Here is a 19,255-nt window from a genome sequence, read left to right as displayed (position 1 = left end):
TGGACCAATGAGACACAACAAAATGTTTTTCTAGGGGCTCCTAGGGGAAAATAGTTTCCTTCTCTTCTGAGGAACTTCTTAAAGTCTATTCTCTTCCTTTCTCTCTTCCCCCTACAGTCTCCATCAAGTCTGGCTCTCTCAGTCTATTTCTTTTTCTCTATATATTCTTCCCAAATGTGAAGGAAAAGTGTGGCCCCAGGGGTATTTGCCAGCCATCCTGCAACGTGAGGGGAGCTATTTATTCTTAGGACAGAGAGATGAACAGACCATGCTGAAGCCAGCCATATCTGAGACTTTTCTTATATATGAAATGATTTTCTTTCTCTTAAGCCAGTGGAGTTAGATTTGCTGTCACTTTCATGAAAACTCTAATGGATAAAGTACCCTGGAGTAGGATGGGAACAGAACTACTACTGTAGTGATGTCCTCAGGTGGGAGAAATGGTAGGGTCCAAAGAAGGCAGATGAGAATCAAAAGATCTCCCAGGATGCCCTGCACCTGGAACAAGAGACATTGGTTAGAGCCCTCTGCAAATGGACCTATAGGTTCTCAGGGGCAAAGACAACTCTGAGCTACCCCCAAACCAGCATTTCCAATCCAGGTTGGACACTTCCCTTGCACGTATTTTAACACAGAGAATGTGAGCCCCGGAAGGATAGAGCTAATCCAGGCTGACCACCTCTTTCTCCAATTTATAGAAGGGTAAACAGAATGGAAAAGGAAAGGAATCACTTAGAGCTGTGGTTCCCGGGGACAGAGGGGTTGATAGGAACTTGGGTCGCGCAAACAGAGAGAATGCTGGGAGTTGGGCACTGAGGACAGAAAAGCCGTCTGGAGCCGAAGTCCCTTGGTGGGCCTGGATGTAGAATGTTTTGGAGAAAAGAGCAAGATTTTCGTAGTTGGCATATCTCAATTTACCTGATTTTTAAACGGGCATGGGAAAGGTTGAGGTCTCCTACCTTCCACGGTTTCTCACTCTTTCTGAGTCCTAAGGGTGATAATCCCCACCGGTCGACACGGTCCCACAGAAGTGGGCTCAGGGAGCCCCGCCCCCATGAGGGCGAAGGGATCCAAATCTGTGAGTCAGCGCCAACCAGGGAGAGACAGAGACACAAAGCGAGACTGGGGCGGGAAGAGCAGGGGAGCAGGGTTGGGTAGCTGGGCGCTGGAGCCTAGAAGGCGTCCGCAGGCGCCTCTCCCTCCCTGGGGCTCAGGACTCAGGCTTCCTTCCAGTCGGTTCACTTTCAGGGCGCCCCTCCCGCGTAATAATGCGGAAACACGGGGTGTCAGGGACAGGACAGGGAGGGTGGGACCTGACTCCAGCTCAGCGCAGCCCGGCTCCGGGAGGTCCTGGACCTGCCCAAGCAGGAGGCGGCTGCCTTCCCTCTCGAGGTTGGTTAGGCTCGCAGCCTGTCACGTGACACTTTCACCTTCACTCACCTATCCGCAGAACACTTCTCACACCTTTCCCACGAAACTATCTCCCTCCCTTCGTGCTCACACCCTCATACACTCTCCTCATACAACACCCCCCCCACACACGCACACCCCCCCACCTGAACCTCCACACCCAGCTGCCTGCCTCTCACCCCCTGACCCCCACACAATGCCCGCTCCCTCGCACGGCCTCCCAGCGACACCCCCATACCCTCGCCGTTAACACGCGCACTCACTCTCACACACTAGCACTTTCACACAATCCTCGCCCTCGCGCGTCACCCATACGCTCTCACAACCTCTGCCCTCACCAGGCACCTCGTGTTTGCCCCAGCCCCGTCCCGCTGGCACACACCCCTGCGCGCCCCGCCCGCCCGCAGCGCCCGCACCCATGGGCGCCGCACACCCCCGGCCGCTCCCCACCCGGGCAGCTCGCCCTCGGGGTCCTGCGGCGCGTCCCGGTCCCGCGGTGCCCCCTCCCGCCCCGGCGCGGCCCCGCCCCGGCTTGGAGCCCCGCCCCCGGGCGGGCAGGGGGCGGGGCGCGGGGGGCGGGGCGGGCGGCGCGGGCGGTGCAGGTGCCCGGCCGGGAGCGAGCGGCGGTGGCGGCGGCGGCGGCGGCACCATGGGCCGGGCCCGGCGCTTCCAGTGGCCGCTGCTGCTGCTGTGGGCGGCCGCGGCGGGGCCAGGTAGGGTCGGGGACCGGGGCGGCCGGCGGGGCCAGGGCTGGGGGCGCGCCGCGGTGACAGCCCGGCCGCCGCGGGGCCGCAGAGGCCGAACAATGCGCGCGGGGCCGGGCCGAGCCCCCTCCCCGGGACAAAGCGCAGCGCGGGCCGGGAGCCGGGAGCCGCGAGCGGGGGAGGGGGCGCGGGCCCCGGCCGCCGTGCCGCAGCTCCCCCACCCCGCACAGGCCCCAATCCCGGCGGGGACAAAGGGCCCGAGACCCCCCCACACCTCCAGCCCGCCTTCTCCCGGCCGGTCCCGCTGTCCTTCTGTCCGCTTTCTGCATCCCTCTGTCTGCCTGTCTCTGAGTCCCTCAGTCTCTCTCCTTGTCCCCCTATCCGTGTCCTCTGTCCCTCAGTCTCGAAGTCCCGTCCCTCCCTCTGTCTGTCCCTCTTTCTCCTTGCCTCCCTGTCCCCCACCTCTATATCCTGTCTTTGTCCCCCACCTCTGTCCCTTGGTCTCCGTACCTTTTCAATGGGTTACTCTGTCCCCCATCATCCTCTCTCTATTCCCCTTTCTCTGTCCCTCTGTATTTCTGCCCCCCCCCCCGCCCCTACCTCGTTGTCTCCCTCGTTTCCCTTTCCCCTTTGCTCTGTCCCCCATCTGTCCCATTCCCTTGTTTCTCTGTCCCCAACCTCTGTCACCCGTTTCTCCACTCCCCTCTGTCACCTATCTCTCATTTGCCCCTCGATCACCTCTTTCTGTCCCACTGTCTCCTGTCCCCAATCTCCGTGCCTTCCCTCTCTGCCCTTATCATCGCCACCCTGGGATCCCAGTCTCCCTCCTACATTCCTTCACCTCTCTATCCCTATGTGCCCCTGGAAAGGAATTGAGTCAGCCAGAGCATCCTAAAGGGCCTCAAAGGGAAATGTGTGTGATGTGTGTGGGGGGGACTGTTTGGCAAACCTCGCATGTGGGCACACACGTGGATTCAGCAGATGCCTCCCAAACGCTGCCCCTCCCCACCCATTCACACACTCAGGCCATGATTTACCAGCCCCCCTATAGAACAGCCAGGGAGGCATCCACATACCCTCATCGTGCACTGTCAAAAGCTGGAGACCTCTACAATTGAGTGACCCTGAGATTGAGGACAAGGTCAGGAAATGTCACCCCCACACTCGCACCCTCACTGTGTGTGCTTCGAACCTGCCACAGGTCACCCGCTCCCTGGTGGGTAAAGCCACTCTTGGGAGGAACGGAGGATTGGGGGGTCGGGCAGAAGTGGGAGGGTTGGACGTCCTGTGGAGATTCCAAGAGGAGTGTAAGCAGATGGCACAGGTCTGGGGGCCTGGGTGTAAATCCTGGCTCTTGCCATTTGCCACAGCAGCTGATGGCAAGTCGTCCTCTCTCTGGGGCGCAGTTTCACTCTCTGTAAAGTGAGGGTGTCGAACTCCGCGATCTAAAAGGGAAGGAGCTCCAGCTTGAACCCCCAAAAAGGTTTCTGGCAAGTAAGGTACTGTCAATCCTTCTGCACCTCAGGATCTGAGACAGCCCCCATCTCCCTGGGACAAGGTGAGCGGCAGAGCTGACCTTTTACCCTCCTCCTTGCTTTCTTCTGTAGTCTTCTGCCGTTGCTCCAGAGCACGCATCATTACTGCCTTTCTTTGCGACAGACATGCCACTTTCCAGAAGAGCACCTCGTTACCTCAGCTACATTTCTGTCCAATTTTACATTCCTTTCTTCATCTTTTAGGCCCTGAAAAGCAGCCTCATAGAATTCTAGAGCCAACGATCCCCATAAACAGAGAACCCATGGATATTTTGGAACGTTGACGTCTTTAGGATTCTAGAAGCCCAACGTCTTAAGAATCTTGACACCTTTAAAATTTTAGAACCTCCATGCCATTAATACTCTAGCCTGTGACAACTTTAAAATTCTGAAACCTTGGCCTCTTGGAGGTCCTGAATCTTGACACCTCCTCTGCCATCTAGAATCTTGACAGCTTAGAATTGTGGGGCATTGCAGTGTCAAAATCAGAAGATAGCCTAAGATGACCACCTTCCCAGTGCAGGAATCTTTTCTCCAGCACTTCTGGGAGGTAGCTTTACAGGTTTGTCCCTCGTTTAGAGTCACTGCTTCCTGGTATCGTCATTCCTTCTGTAAACTTTTTCTAAATGAAATGGAGCAAGCATGGGGCTTTACAGGTTGGGAGAGAGCTGGTATCATGGGAAGCATTCTGGACTGGGAGCCAAGGAACCAGGGCTCTCTGGTGTGATTTTGTGTCAGCTCGTCCCTCTCTGAGAATCACTCTCCCTTTCTGCAAAGCATGGGGCAAGGGAGCTGAATCTGAGGGTCCTAGCTGCATTCCTTTCTGTTGGACATTTCTGAAATGCCCTGGCCACCAAATTTCAGGAAGTGTCTATGGTCCTCACATTTCCCTCTTAGTCACCCTCCTTTCTCTCTCACCTTGCCCAGCCAGCAGGAGTGGGGATGGGAGATGGCGTCCACTTATGTCCTTTCAAAAACATTCTGTCTTTCCTGGCTCAGTCATCTGCCATGAATAGCAGAAGATGATACAATTTATGCCAAAAGAAAGAAGTGGGTCCAGGGTGGGCAGGCGGGAGGAAGTGAGAAAGAGAGAGATGGGTTGCTTGTAGGCAGACACAGAAATGCACAGGCCAGGAATTGGATGGAATAGAAAGGGGCTGGGGAAACAGATATTCGGATACAAAGAAAAGAGAGAGAGGCTGTTAGAGTTGGGGGCTTTGTAGAGGGGAAGCTTGTTGATCCCAAATAATGTTTTTCTCCCAAGTGACTCACTTTTTCCTGCTAAAGTTATGACCAGCCACTCTGAGAACAGGGGGCCTTCTCCACAATGTGCATAACCCCAGGGTGCAGGTCTTGGGAGGTTTCTATCACTGACCCCCACCCACCCATGAGCCGGAGGCCTGGGGTCAGATTCTGCAGTGGATTCCAAGACCTTAGACCCAGCAGGGCTGGGGCCCTGGTGGGTTAATGTCGTGCGAGCCTGGCCTGTCCCCGTCTTAGGAAACACAAAGGCAGCTTTCTCTCTCTGGGTGGGGCGGGGGGAACTTGGAGACAGTCAGACTCGCCAGCGCCCAATGGCCTGTGGCACCAGGACCCAAGCACCCACTTGTTCTTGCCTGTGCGGACCCCAGGCCCCTAGGTCCTCCGGGAACCGGGCACCAAGTCTCCTCCGCAGGCAGCTGGTGGGGCAAGAGGGCAGCAGCAGAGCCTGGGCTCTTCTGGGAGGGGGTGAATGGAGGGCACTGGGGGTGGAGGCCCGGACAGTGAGCACTCAGTGCAGGCTCGCACCCTTCCCGGAGCAGGAATTCCTCCTCTGACCCCACACCCAGGGGAACCTCCAGAGGACTCCCCCACCCCCTGGCTGGGCCTGAGGCCTGGAATCCAGGGAGTTCTGAATATCCCAGGAACGTGGGGGCCACAGGAGAGACTTTGTGTGTGAGGCTGCTGACTCACCCCTATGCCCCCACCTGATGCTTGGTCCCAGATAGGAGAGGGACAGAGGGCTAGAGGAAGGCAGGACTGTGGTTCTGGGGGTTGAGGACTGTGGACCTGGAGTCAAAAATTTCCAAGACACCAAGGGGCTGGGGGCCTGGACTCCTGGGTCTGGGGGAGGAGTGGGCTGGGGTCTGGACTCCTGGGTCTGGGGGAGGAGTGGGCTGGGGTCTGGACTCCTGGGTCTGGGGAAGGAGGGGCTGGGGGCCTGGACTCCTGGGTCCGAGGGAGGAGGCGGCTGGAGATCCATATTCCTAGGTCTCGAGGGAGAGATGGGGATACAGAGTCCTGAGTCCTGAGAGAGGAAGGGGCTGGGGGTCCTACTTCAGGTTCTGAAGGAGGAGGGGCTGGGACCCTGACGCCTAGGTCCTGAATACAGGCGCCTTCACAAGGCTGAGCTGGGGAAGAATTGATGCTTTGTGCAAGGATGTTCGGACTCCGCCATTGATGGGGGGCTGAGGGGGGGTTCAGTCAGAATGCAGGGATGTACCACCTCTCTAGGGGAGGAAGTGGGGGCAGGAGGCATGATGCCACGAGCCCCTGGGGAGTGGATACAGAGGGGGTGGCTGTGACCTTCTCGGAACCATGACCTTGAGACTCCCTTGGGTATTCGCTGACTCAGGACCCAGGAAGTGCTCCCCCACCCCGCTTAGTCTCCGTGGAAACATCCACCAGCTGTGTACTCTGGACCCCTGGATCCTGGATCCTGAAGGAGAAGGGGGCTGAAGGCCCAGACTCCTGGGTTTGAGGGGGGAGAGCCTGGGGACTGGGGACTTTTAGGTTTGAGGGAGGAGGATGCTAAGAACCCAGTCCTGATGAAGGAGGGCGCTAGGCGCCTGGACTCCTAGATTCTGGGAGAGGAGGCATTCGGGGCTGGATTCTGGGTCTCTACATATCACCTGCTCAGCTACTCTTTCCCAAACCCTCTCCTGTCCCTTTTTCCAGGCACCATCCCCATGACGACTCCAGGCTGTCAACACAGTTTAAAGGGCCAGTGCCCTACTCCCAAAAGCTCAACCCCTCTCTGACCGGAAAGTCCAGCCTCACCACCCCCCAACCCCGAAACAAAAGCTCCTGGGACATTAATATTCCAGGCACAGACACTGTTGGTTACTGACTCCTCAGGAGGGGGAGGGAATAAGACAAAAGCCCCCCACCCTCACCCCATGTGCACCCTCAAGCAGAGGGCAGGAGATAAATTTGGTGGGGGCAGATTCAGAGGTCCTGATGGCTCTCTGGAGGTGTCGAGTTCCTGCCACCGACTTTCCTGGGACCCCTGAGCCTCATTCTCCACATCTGTAAAATGGGGGGCTAGCATTGGGCTAGCCCTGAGGTTCAGGATCCATGGATAGGTTTCATGATGTTTTTTTGAAGTGCCAGAATGAGCAGTTAATTCAGTTTTCATGTGCATGGACAAGCTTCTGGAGGTTATAATAATGGCAGCTTTGCAGGGAGGGCTCCCTGAGCTCCTGGTCTAAGGGAGGAGGGGGCTGGAATCTTGAACTCCTATGAGGCATCATCCCCATTCTACAGGCAGGGCATCTGGGGCTCAGAAAAGTTTAGGCTACTTGCCCAAGGTCACACAGATGGCAAGTGGTTTAGCTGGGATCCACCCAGGTGTTTAAGATAAGAACGGTGATGGCGCAAAATCGTTGTGAGGCTGAAATGAGATCCTGCCTGACACGTGCCATTCATTTGTCAATCTCCCAGACGTTGATCAAGTGCCAGGCACATTTCTAGGCACTAGGGTACAGCAGTAAGCCCAGCAGCTTATATTCCTGCTTCATGGGGTGTATATTCTAGTGATGGGGGACAAACATAAAGAAGTGAGCAAATTAATAACAATTTCAATGAAATTTTCATAGAGGAAATAAAACAATGGTGATGAAATGGAAAGTGTTTTGGAGGCAAAGGGCCGGGGAGTGAGAGAAAGTCGCTCCTAGAAGATGTCGGTCGGTATGAGCAGAGACCAGAGGCAGTCCTGGGATGATCGAGGGGGAAAGATATTCCAGGCAGAGGGAAGAGCAAGTGCAAAGTTCCCGAGGTGGGAACAAGCTCAGCGTGGTCAAGGGACGTCAAGGCCAGCAAGGCTGGAGTGAAGTGAGGATGCCTGCAGCCAGAGAGGGGCCAGGCCACATAGCGCCTGGAAGGCCCAGGGGAGGAGTATAGATTTTATTCTAAGTGTCATGGGAAGCCTTTGGAGGGCTTTAAGCAGAGAGGTGATTTGATCTGATTTCCCTTTCTGGAAAATCCATCTGGCTGATTTACCTTTTGGGAAAATCCATCTAGCCTGGGGGGAGGCAGGCGTGGAAGCAAGAAGACCCATGAGTAGCTCTTGAAGGTCCAAGGAAGAGATAGTGTCATTGGCGATGGTAGAAGGGGTGGACAAAGGTGAATAGATTCAGGATATGGATAGATCTGGCCTATGGAATGGAAGTTAGAAGTGAGGGAAACAGTGAGAACTTGGATAACTTCTAGGTTTTTGGCCTGACCAACTGGACGGATGGTTGTGACATTTACTGTGATTGAGAAAACATGGAAAGGAAAATGTCTGGGGCAAAGATTGACATTCTGGGAGGTGCTAGATAAATCCGTAATCATGGCTTAAAAACAGAGTTATACTCAAACATGAAAGAAGTCCAGAGGTATGCATCCATGGCTTTTATGACAGCTCCGCATCATTAACAGGCATCTTCCGGTTCTTGGGTCCTTGTGGTCCAACACGGCTGCCAGACCTCCACGCATCTCATCCCAGTTCCAGGCAGCACAAAGGTGACTTGGTGGACAAAAGACTTGTTCCCCCTTTTTAGGAAACCCTCCCCAAATCACCACATGACATTTTTTCTTATATCCAATTAGACACAACTTTATCACATGGCCTCACTTAGCTGTAAGAAAGTTTAGGAAATAGAGCAACCTATTCTACTGGACATAGGGCAAGCACAAAATACAATCAGGTTTCTTTTGCTAAGGAGAAAGGGAAGCGTGGACATTGGGGTAGGAAGCGAGCTGTCTCTGCCTCCATCCCCCAGAATTAATCTTTTCCACCCCTCAGCCCCAGGTCACCCATCCTTCTTACAGAGAACATAACACTTTGGATGGGATATTACAGTGATTTAGCCCGTAAATCATAAAGGCCTTCCAGGACAGGGATCTCATCTGACTCATCTCTGGGCACCCAGCCCCGGAAAACCTACCCACTGTTCAAGAAATACTCAAATGAATGAATGAGACAGACTGTAAGAGACATCGAGTAATAGTTATCCAATATTTAAAGGTAAATAACCAGATCTGATTGATCATGGCTTTTTCACGCTTCAAAACCTCCACTGGCTTTCAGAATAAAAGCTAATCTCCTAGCTTGGCATCTGGGGCCCTCAACTAGCACATCCCACAACCCCTCACCAGTTGCTGAACACTTTGCACCCAGATAGCCATGAGTGAATGTAGACACAAGATACAGAATCAGAGAGATTTGGGTGCAGATCCTGGCTCTACAACTCTCAGGCTGTGACCTTGGGCAAGTCATTTTCTCTCTCTGGACAAATTTTCTCACCTATGAAATGGGAATTGTTAAAAAAAAATTGAGGCTTGATAATAGTGTCTACCTTATTTGGATATCGTGATGGTTAAATGGAAATTATATAGGTAATGCCCTTAGCACAGAGCCTGGCACAAACAAGTACCTAATGAACAGCTATTGTGGTGATTGATATTTTGAAGATGACAGTGACGATGATGCTGGTGATGCTGATGATGATTAATCTCAGCTTTGAGCTTCATTCTAGGCTGTTTCCTCTGCTGGAAACACCCCCTTACTGACTGCCTATCTTGTTCTTCTGATGGATTAATCAGGATAGGTTAACTGCTGTAACAAACAGCCATGAAATCTCAAAGGCTTAACAGAAAAGTGTAGTTCTGGCTCACATTACAGTCCTGGGCAGGCAAGTCACAGGGGGCAGTGAGTCAGGCCCCTGGACTCCTTCCAGCTTGTGATCCAGTTCTACTCTAGGCTCCCTGTAGTCCTCTTCATTCAGCCAGCAAGAAGGATGTGAGTGTGACGAGCCAGGCTGGAAGAGGTGTTTCTCTCTTCCACCTACAACCCATTGACCAGAATTCGATCACTTGACCTCACTTAAGTACAAGGGTCCTGGGAAAAGTAGCCTAATTGGGTATAGTACTAACCGGTACTGTCGTACCAAAATTAGTGGTGTTAACAGACCACCCAGATTCAGTGGCTTTAAATGATCATGTTATTTGCTCATGACTGTGGGGGTCAGCGATTTGGACTGGATCACTTGGACAGTTCTTCTCTTGGTCTCAACTGGGGTCATTCATGTGGCTGCAGTCACCTAGTGGTCTCACTGGGGCTGGATGGTCCGGGATGGCCTCACTCACATGCCTAGCAGTTGGTGCTGGCGGTTGGTGCTGGTGGTTGGCTGGCCTTCTCTCTCCATGTGGTCCTTCGTCCTCAAGGAAACTGGTCTGTGCATCTTCACCTGACAGGTCTCAGCGAGGCAAGGTTCCTTGAGGCCTAGACTCCAGAACTCATCCAATATCACTTCTAGTAAATTCTGTTGGTCGAAGAAGTCACAAGGCCTGCCCAGAGTCAAGGGACAAAGTGGCTTCTTAATGGGGTGGGGGGAAGCAAAATCACCTTACAAAGGTCATATTCAGGAATGGGACGACTCCTGAGGCTGTCCATGCAGACAAGATACAACATGTGCCCATGCATTTGGCAAACGCCCAGGGTTTGGCAAACACAGAGCAGTTTCCCATACCTGGTGAATTTCTATTTACTCAAGATCTGAATCCAATGAAGATTTCTTCCAGAACCTTCTCTCATCACCTATCTTCCTAGGCTTGGTCTCCCTTTCCTCCGAGTTCCTAGTGTGCCCTGCCTTGCCCTGTTAGAGTCCATCTCCTGGACCCCAGCCTGCGGGAAAGGTTGGGGGTGACGAACTGAATGAGAGGGATTGGAAGTCTGAGTGGGAGAGGAACAGAAGGAAAAAGATCGACTTGCAGCCCTTGAAGAGTCTACTACCCTGTCTCTCTGTCTACTGGTCCAGGGGCAGGACAGGAAGTACAGACAGAGAATGTGACAGTGGCTGAGGGTGGGGTGGCCGAGATAACCTGCCGTCTGCACCAGTACGATGGGTCCATAGTTGTCATTCAGAACCCAGCCCGGCAGACCCTCTTCTTCAACGGCACCCGCGGTGAGTGCTGGGGTCCACAATCCTGAGTCTTGTGGGAAGAGAGGGCTGGGGGCCTGGACTCCTGGTCCTGTGGGTGGAAATGCCTGAATCATTCTGGGTCCCCAAAGGAGCAACTAGGTTGGCACCTTAAACACATAGGTATGGCTGGAGAAAATAGGCAGAGGGCTGGATTCTAAGCTGCGGGAGGAAGAATGGGACTCCTGAGGCTGGGATTTCTCAAGTTCACTCCTTCTGGTTCACTGTCTCTAGCCCTGAAGGACGAGCGTTTCCAGCTTGAGGAGTTCTCCCCACGCCGGGTGCGGATCCGGCTCTCAGATGCCCGCCTGGAAGACGAGGGGGGCTACTTCTGCCAGCTCTACACAGAGGATACCCACCACCAGATTGCTACGCTCACCGTCCTGGGTAAATGCCTCCCCGTCCTGGGACCCCTCCCCTCCCTTTCTCCTTTCTCCTCTGCTTATCCCTTATTCTGAGACCCGACTCTGGCTGTTTTTAACCTCCTGGACATCTAGCCCCAGCAAATACTATCTGACCTCTGGCCTCTGTGTTTGATCCTTGCCACCGGGGACCCTTGTTCCCTTTGATCCCTAGGATTTTGCAGCCTGGTCACTTTGAGCCCACCTCGGTGCCTCCCCTGACCTCCCCCTTTCCCCCTTCTCCCTGCGCCAGTGGCCCCAGAGAATCCCGTGGTGGAGGTCCGGGAGCAGGCGGTAGAGGGCGGCGAGGTGGAGCTCAGCTGCCTGGTTCCGCGGTCCCGCCCGGTGGCTGCCCTGCGCTGGTACCGGGACCGCAAGGAGCTGAAAGGTATTACCAGACGGGTGGGGTGGGGGCGGGGCCCTTGGGGCGGGACTTGAGAGGAAGCGGGGTTCCAGGAGGCGGGGCTTCGGAAATACTGGTTTGTATGCGGGCGCGGCTTGGAGAAGTGCGCACAGGTTCTGGCAGACACCAGCCACTCAATATGCAGCTATTGAATTCATTTATAAATGAGGGGATGTAGGAATTAAAGGGATGACTTTGGGAAGAGGCACATGGGGTTGTGGACTGGGTTCAGGGAGGGGAGAGGTTTGAAGGACCTAAGAGGCGAGGCCTGTGGGTTAGGGGCAGAGCTTGGCAAATAGCCTGCTTTGGGACTGACACCGGGAGGCGGAGCCAGAATCCTGGCCTGATGGTGCCCCGCCTGGGCGTGGCAGGTGTGAGCAGCAGCCAGGAAAATGGCAAGGTCTGGAGCGTGGCGAGCACAGTGCGGTTTCGTGTGGACCGCAAGGACGACGGCGGTATCGTCATTTGCGAAGCACAGAATCAGGCACTGCCCTCTGGACACAGCAAGCAGACTCAGTACGTGCTGGACGTGCAGTGTAAGTGCCCGGCGGGCAGGAAGCCGGCGGGGTTGAGGGGCTCCCAACGCCAGCCGCTCGACCCCGGTAAGGTTCCTAGACATGCATGATGACCCTGACGGCCACTTTCCCGCCTCATCTCTGCCCACAGACTCACCCACGGCCCGGATCCATGCCTCCCAAGCTGTGGTGAGGGAGGGAGACACTCTGGTTCTGACGTGTGCTGTAACGGGGAACCCCAGGTAAGCTCTGAGGCCGAAGAATCCCCAAAGGAAAGGGCTAGCAGGGACCCTCTTATTTGAAGATGCTGCATATCTAGACTCCTGAGGTCAGAATGGGGTGCTGACACCTGCGGCCCTGACTCTCACTATACTTTACCCCCGTCCAGGCCAAATCAAATCCGTTGGAACCGCGGGAATGAGTCTTTACCGGAGCGGGCCGAGGCGGTCGGTGAAACGCTTACGCTGCCAGGCCTAGTATCAGCAGATAACGGCACTTACACTTGTGAGGCGTCGAACAAGCACGGCCACGCGAGGGCGCTCTACGTGCTAGTGGTCTACGGTGAGGGCAGGCAGCGGCGGGCTTGCAGGCCGCGCTCAGGGCAGGAGCCGGGACTCCCGGATCTCTGCTTTGTCCTGGGTGGGGTGGGGCCTGTGCAAAGTGTTTCAAGGAGGTCAATAGCCCACCGAGTCCTTATAGTTCTGGGGCCAGACCGATCAGGCCATTTGATCAGTTCTGTTTTGGCCGGTTCTGCAGCAGCCTATTGTGCGTAACTTTGCACCTTAGTTTTCTCAACTGTTAAGTGGAAATATCTCATAGGGCTGTAAAGATATATGAGCTAAATATATAAAGCTGTTGGACCGGCCTCTAGCATAAAATAAGCATTACATGTTTAGTTCTTATGACGGTGGAGCAGAAATACTGGAAGTGGTTGGGCCCTAGCTCAGCATTTTAAATACCTGTGGTGTTTTAGACAAGATGGGATGGAACTTGACCTGAGGTTCCATCGAGGAAGAAACAGTCAAAAGAAAAGGGATGTACTGTTTCTGTTCTCTGGGAGGTAGGGTGAAGGAAGGAGGCAGAGAGGTTATTAGCAGAATGACTCTGGGGTCGTGTACGAAGCCTCATTCTTCAAAGAAAAGGAGCATCAGGAAAAGGATGCCATGGGAATGGTCCACCACGTGGCAGTAATCTGAGGGCTGTGGCATGTTAAGGGGCACGATTCAGGCATGGTGGGCGAATGGTTTAACAGATTGGCAGGTCCTCTGATGACCTGGTCCTGCATCCTGTCGCTCTGGCAGACCCTGGTGCAGTGGTAGAGGCTCAGACGTCGGTGCCCTACGCCATTGTGGGCGGCATCCTGGCGCTACTGGTGTTTCTGATCATATGTGTGCTGGTGGGCATGGTCTGGTGCTCCGTACGGCAGAAGGGTGAGTCCAGGTGGTGTCTGAATTCAGCCACGGGTATGGTTGGTTGTGGGATTCGGAAAGGGGCACCTAAGGCCAAGACTCCCAAAGCCCGTAGGCAGGTCTTTAGCCCAGGGCTAAAAAGGGTGAGACGTTGAAGATGAATTAAGGCCGTGGGTTTGAATAAAATGATTTATTTTCCTAATTAGTGGATTAGTTGGGAGCAGAGCAAGGGGCTATCATCAAGAGAACAATAAGGGTTGATCTTTCCATGAACTTTTGGAGTCTTCCTAATTCTGCTTTACCTCTCTCTCTGCCCGGTTTGTTATTCCCTGGACTCGTTTCCCTCTCCCTGTGTGTTCCATTTCCCCCTCTTCATCTGATATCTGTCTTGTCTGTCTCCCTCTTCCCGTACATTTCTGTCCAACTCCTGGGTCTACAAATATGTCTCCTTGGCCCTGGCGGCGGGGGTTGGGGGGGTCTGTCACCCCCTTAGGCTCCTATCTGACCCACGAGGCCAGTGGCTTGGATGAGCAGGGAGAAGCAAGAGAAGCCTTCCTCAATGGCAGTGATGGACACAAGAGGAAAGAAGAATTCTTCATCTGACCCCACCCCCACCCTGGGCCTGGGCTGGGGTCCACCCCACTGCCAGCTGCAAAGACATTTACCAGAGTCTGGGATGGTGGGCATCTCCCCCCACCACTAACACCTCAGACGTTTGGGCAGGGATGGGGGTGTCAGATGCCTGGGTCTCTGCAAGGGCCAGAAGCAAGGTCTCAGAGGTCTGGGTCCCCCAGGGGGCAGGGGCCTAAGGCCCAGATTCCCCAAGTCCAGGGAGGATGGTAGAGATTGGGCGGGGGAAGATAACTGGGGGAAGGCCAGGGCCCCTAGGCTGCAGAACCAGGTCTTGTGGGGAGGGTATCAGATTCTGGGAAGGGTGGGGTGGGCAGGGAAGGGGAACACAGATGTCTTTGGGGGTCCCAGACCCCATGCCAGCCATTGTAGGAGTTCCACAGAGCTCTGGGCACCTCTTTGCAAAGCCATGTTTGCACGGTGGGGGTAAGGGTGGGGGGAGGGTGTGGAAACAGGGATTCCGTGTCTTTGTGTCATAACTCTGATGGGGGTGGTGAGGGAGACAGCTCCAACCCCTTTTTCCAATTCCCCTTCCCTAGATTCCTGGGCTTCCTCTCCTTCCCTCACATATATCCGACCCATCTTTGTCTCTCTGTCCACCCACTCCTGGGGGGGCCTTTCTCATCTCTCCTCCAGGCCCCCCCAGGGAGGGGAAAAGGAGTTTAGGGGGGTGCGTTGGTCTCTATGGTTTTATATATAATATATTAAAAAAATCAAAAATCTATGAAAATATCAGATTGTGCCCCTTCCCCCATTCCTGGCTTTTGCCCCCTTTTCTTGTTAAAAAAACAAACAAACAAACAAACACACATTTTGTACGGGGCGGGAGGGGAACAGGGAGGGGTTTGGCAATCCCACTAACCACCATTAAACTGAGGAGAGAACACGTGTTTGGGGTGACTGTGTGTCTGTCCCTCTGCCTTGACTTACACTATGTTGGGAGGGGAACCGAACTAAGGGAGAGGGAAGGAAGAGGAGTGTGATGGTTGCTGGTGGACAGTAGAGGCCAGGAGAGGGTGCTTACCTCACCAATGGCACTTTGACCCTCCCAAGAAACCTGGGGTGGTTTTGTGGACACTCCTTCAGCCAAACAGTCACAGAGTCTTATCTGTTCAATAGCTACTGAGCTACCTCACCCTCCCCAGGGCCTGGATGCTTCCCCTGGCTTACCCCCACCACTCCGGACATCAGCCTCCAGGGGAATTTTCAATTATTCATATCTTGTCCTGTCCCTGCCCTTCTCAAAACCTCTCCTATCTCCCTGTCACCTGCAGATCAAGTCAAGAGCTCCTTAGCTTGGCATTCCAGGCCCCTCATTCATTTATCTAAATTGTAAATGAGTGATTCTAATTTTAGGTTTAAAATATATTGACCTCTTACTTTATGCAAAATGCTGCTCAAAGGTCTAGAGATGCCATGTTGTATAGGACAGGCAAATGTTAGGTGCTCTGGACAGCACCAACCTGAAACCTGATCCTGTTCTAAATACTGAAGTCCCAAAGTGAAAAAGGGTGACGCTATGTATACCTTCATGAAGCTTTCATGAGGAAAACAGACTATTAGCAAGGAAAGAAAAAAGAACTTAATTTAAGGTTGCTATTAAGATAAAATGCAGAGGAAGAGCATGTGGAGTACTCTTTTATTTTAACTTATTATAGAAAACTTCAAACACACAGAAGTAGAACAGGACAAAGAAGTTTCATGCATCCTTCACCCCAGCTTCAGTAATCATCAACTCATGGCCAATCCTGCTTTATCCACAACCCCACTCACTTCTCTAAAGCAAATCTGGATGTGCTATCTTAGAACTGAGAAAGCCTCTCAGGTTGACATCTGTGCCAAGATAAGATGAGCACAAGAGCAGCTATTTGAAGATCAGAAGGAACAAGCAAGGGGAAGGGCCTACGCTGATAAAGAGACTGGGCTTTTTAATGGGAAGTAGAGTTAGTCTGGATAAACAAGAGAGGTGGGTGAATTCAGAGATAAACAGGACAAGACCATGTGTAAAGCCCCTGGACCATGATAAAGAGTTTGGGTTTGTTTTAAGTATAATAGGATCCCATTGGAGAGTTTTAATGTGGAATGTGAGTCACTTCCAGAAGTCTGGACTGCTGCAATTGCTTCCTATACCCTCAGCATAAAGTCTGAGCTCTTAATATCACCTGGATAGAACCCCTTCCCCAATTCTGGGTTCCAGGATACTATCTGCTTTCACTTCCTCAATCAAATCATGGTACTTGCGTCTAGGCCCTTTTTCCCTTACTGTTTCCTCTGCCAGAAAGACTCCCAGTTGGCTTCTACTCATCCTTGGCTTAAAGATCACCACCTCCTGGAAGCCTTTCCAGGCTAGGGCAGGCTATTCCTCTGGTCCCCACAGTTTCCCATGCTCCACTCATCTTAAGTCTAACCGCTCCGGGTTGTAGGTCTGATTCCGTGTGGATCTCTTTCCTTTGATTGGGGCGCCATGAATCTAGGAGTCTAGGAGCCGAGTACGTCTTGTTCACTGCGGAAACTACACTGCCTTGTTAACACGGGACCTGACATATAAGAGCACTAAATATATGTCCTGGTTGGGGGTAGAAGATTGAGAGGATTAGTAAGGGTCCCGGCCCTTGGTGCCCCGTCTCTGGCCGCAAAGTGATCCCGACTAAACTAAGGATACCCACTTGGCACTAGTACGCAGTCCCTGTGCGCAAGCGCTTTGCTCAGGCGCGCACCCCCCGCCCCACATATGCTAATCACTGCGCTCCCGAGTGCGGCCTCTCCAGGGAATATGCAAATAACTCCTTTCAGCGCCCGAGGCCTCCCACTGTCCGGCGCTAAGATTATGCAAATAAGCTGGCCTCAGGTCCAGGATTCGGACCCAACTGGCGTCCCCCCACCCCCGCACGCATCCCATCTTTTATACGGCGCGTTCCTGCCCCACTCACGCACGCGCGAGCCCTGCGGCTTCTAGCGCCGTCGGGCTGCGGACTGTACCAAGTAAATCCGGACAGCGAGGGGCAAAGCCCGGAACCCCCTGCGCGAGCCCGGTCGATGGCCCGACTCGGAGAGCCCCTCTTCACACGTGAGCCAGGAATGGTCCATTTCACGGCGCAAGCGCCCTAGGCTCTTCACGCCCCTCGCGCTCCCTCCTACCCCATTTGCAGCGCAGGCGCCGAGCCCGGGCGTGCAGCCGCCGCCGCCGCCGCCGAGCCGGAGCGGTGGCCGCCCTCGCCGGTGAGTGTCCGGGATCGAGGCGCGCGGGGCATGCTGGGAAGCGGGCGCTATGGCACCGCTGCATGACGGGAGTGACGGCTCCCGTCACCGCGGGGCCGGCCTCGGTCTCGGGCCGTGGTGGCCTGCGGGCGAGACCGAGGCTCCCTTTCCCCCCCGACGAGGCTCCGTGCCGACCCGGGGCATTCTGGGAAAACGGGTTGTCTGGCCCTGAACGTTGTGGGAGTCGGTCCGCTAGTCGTTATAGGCCTGGAGCATTCAGGGAAGAATTAGCCTAGCTCGTTGCAGCGAACTGGTCCCTTTTGTCACACACCCTCTGCTGAGCATTTGGAAACTTGGGAGTGCTTCGACGCTGAGCACCTTGGAAGGTGGTCATTATAGACCTGGGGCATCTTGAGAAGAATCGCCGCAGGGTGTTGTGGGGACCGGTCTTTACTGTGCCCTGGCCTCGGTACCCCGACGTTGTGGGAAGGGGTGCCTATTATGTTCGCGCAGGGCTTCTTGGGAGTTGATTGCTATAGACTCAGGACATTGTGGGGTCTCCCCAACATGGTATAAGGGAGTCTCATTTATGCCCTTTTAAGATCATGGGAGCCAGTTTGGCTGCCATAGTCATTGTAGGAATGGGACTTGTGCACCAAGGAATGCCTTCACCTGACACCTGGAATACTCTGGAGGGGGCCTTGTGTGATGTGGGCTTGGGAAAGGGTAGGCTAGACTGGTGAGCATTGTCTCCTGGAATCTCAGGAGGCCCTAATTGGCCCTGGTTTAGGGTTGCCAGTTGAAATATAAGACGCCCAGTTAAATTAGATTTCGGCTAAACAAATGACCGTTCCAAATATTGCATGTAATATATGTACATTAAATAATCTTTTGTCTGAAATTCAAATTTAATTGGGCGTCATCTGTTTTTATTTACTAGATCGGCAACCGTATCCTGCCATAAAACAGAATTCCTGAATTACATGGGGCCCTACAGGCAATAGGGTATTATGAGAACTGTCCTCTGCCAGTTATGACTCCCTCTGTCCTTAAAGCCCATATCCTGGTGCTTTTAAAAAGCTCTCCTGCCATTGATGCCTGCCCTCAGATGGCCCCGCCTCGGTTAGACTTCAATCCTACTTTTTCTCTATAGTCCCCAGCATTAAACTTGACTCCCTGGTTTTGAAAGGATCATGTACTTTGCAGCATTGTATACCTAGCACCTAGCACAGGCCTGGGCACATAAGAGATGTAACTGAGGCTGTCTGCACCTTCACTAACTTGTTCTTCCTAGCCCTCCCTGTTAGGAAGTGCAGAGGGAGACAAAGAAGGGGAATGTGTGTGTGTAAGGAGGTATTAGGGAAGAGGGAGAGAAAGAGGAGTTAAGAGGTGGCTTCTTGATCAAAGCAGAACTGCTATTAGGGCTGGGAAATAATAGTACAGAAATTCTTGTGTTTGAGGCGATGTGTGGAGGGTGAGTAGGAGTCCTCCAGGCTGACAAGGGGAAAGATGGACATCGTAGACAGGAATGGCAGGACTTGCTAAGACCCACAGATGTGAAAAGTCCTGGTGTGACAGGGAGAGGCGGGAAGTCTGGAATGGCCGGGATTCACAGAGAGTCGGGAGTGGGAGTCAGAACAGCAGCTGTTAATGGAGTACCTGCCACATATGAGCAATTTATGTGAATGAACCTACTGAATTGTTGAAAAATACTTTCAGCCAAAGGTTCATTGTATGGAAGGTAGGATGATATGGCTTTAAATTCTAGTTCACATACCTACCACTTGGTGTGATCTTGGGCTACTTGTTAATCCTCTCTGTGCCTTA

At 53.7% G+C, this 19,255-nt stretch overlaps 1 protein-coding gene across 1 annotated transcript; it reads left to right on the top strand.

Moving 5' to 3' along the window:
- The first annotated feature begins 1,996 nt into the window (after positions 1–1,996).
- On the top strand, positions 1,997–15,118 carry CADM4 (cell adhesion molecule 4). The gene is made up of 9 exons (XM_036231697.1): positions 1,997–2,123; positions 10,711–10,857; positions 11,107–11,259; positions 11,527–11,661; positions 12,048–12,212; positions 12,343–12,433; positions 12,580–12,752; positions 13,493–13,621; positions 14,094–15,118. The coding sequence occupies exons 1-9, from the start codon at positions 2,060–2,062 to the stop codon at positions 14,201–14,203; spliced, it is 1,167 nt and encodes a 388-aa protein (XP_036087590.1). The 5' UTR covers positions 1,997–2,059; the 3' UTR covers positions 14,204–15,118.
- The last annotated feature ends 4,137 nt before the right edge of the window (positions 15,119–19,255 follow it).

Source organism: Rousettus aegyptiacus, unplaced genomic scaffold, assembly GCF_014176215.1.
Source record: "Rousettus aegyptiacus isolate mRouAeg1 unplaced genomic scaffold, mRouAeg1.p scaffold_m13_p_14, whole genome shotgun sequence".
NCBI classification, from domain to species: Eukaryota; Metazoa; Chordata; class Mammalia; order Chiroptera; family Pteropodidae; genus Rousettus; species Rousettus aegyptiacus.
The sequence above is the reverse complement of the archived record's forward strand: the minus strand, read 5'-3'. Positions and strand labels throughout refer to the sequence as shown.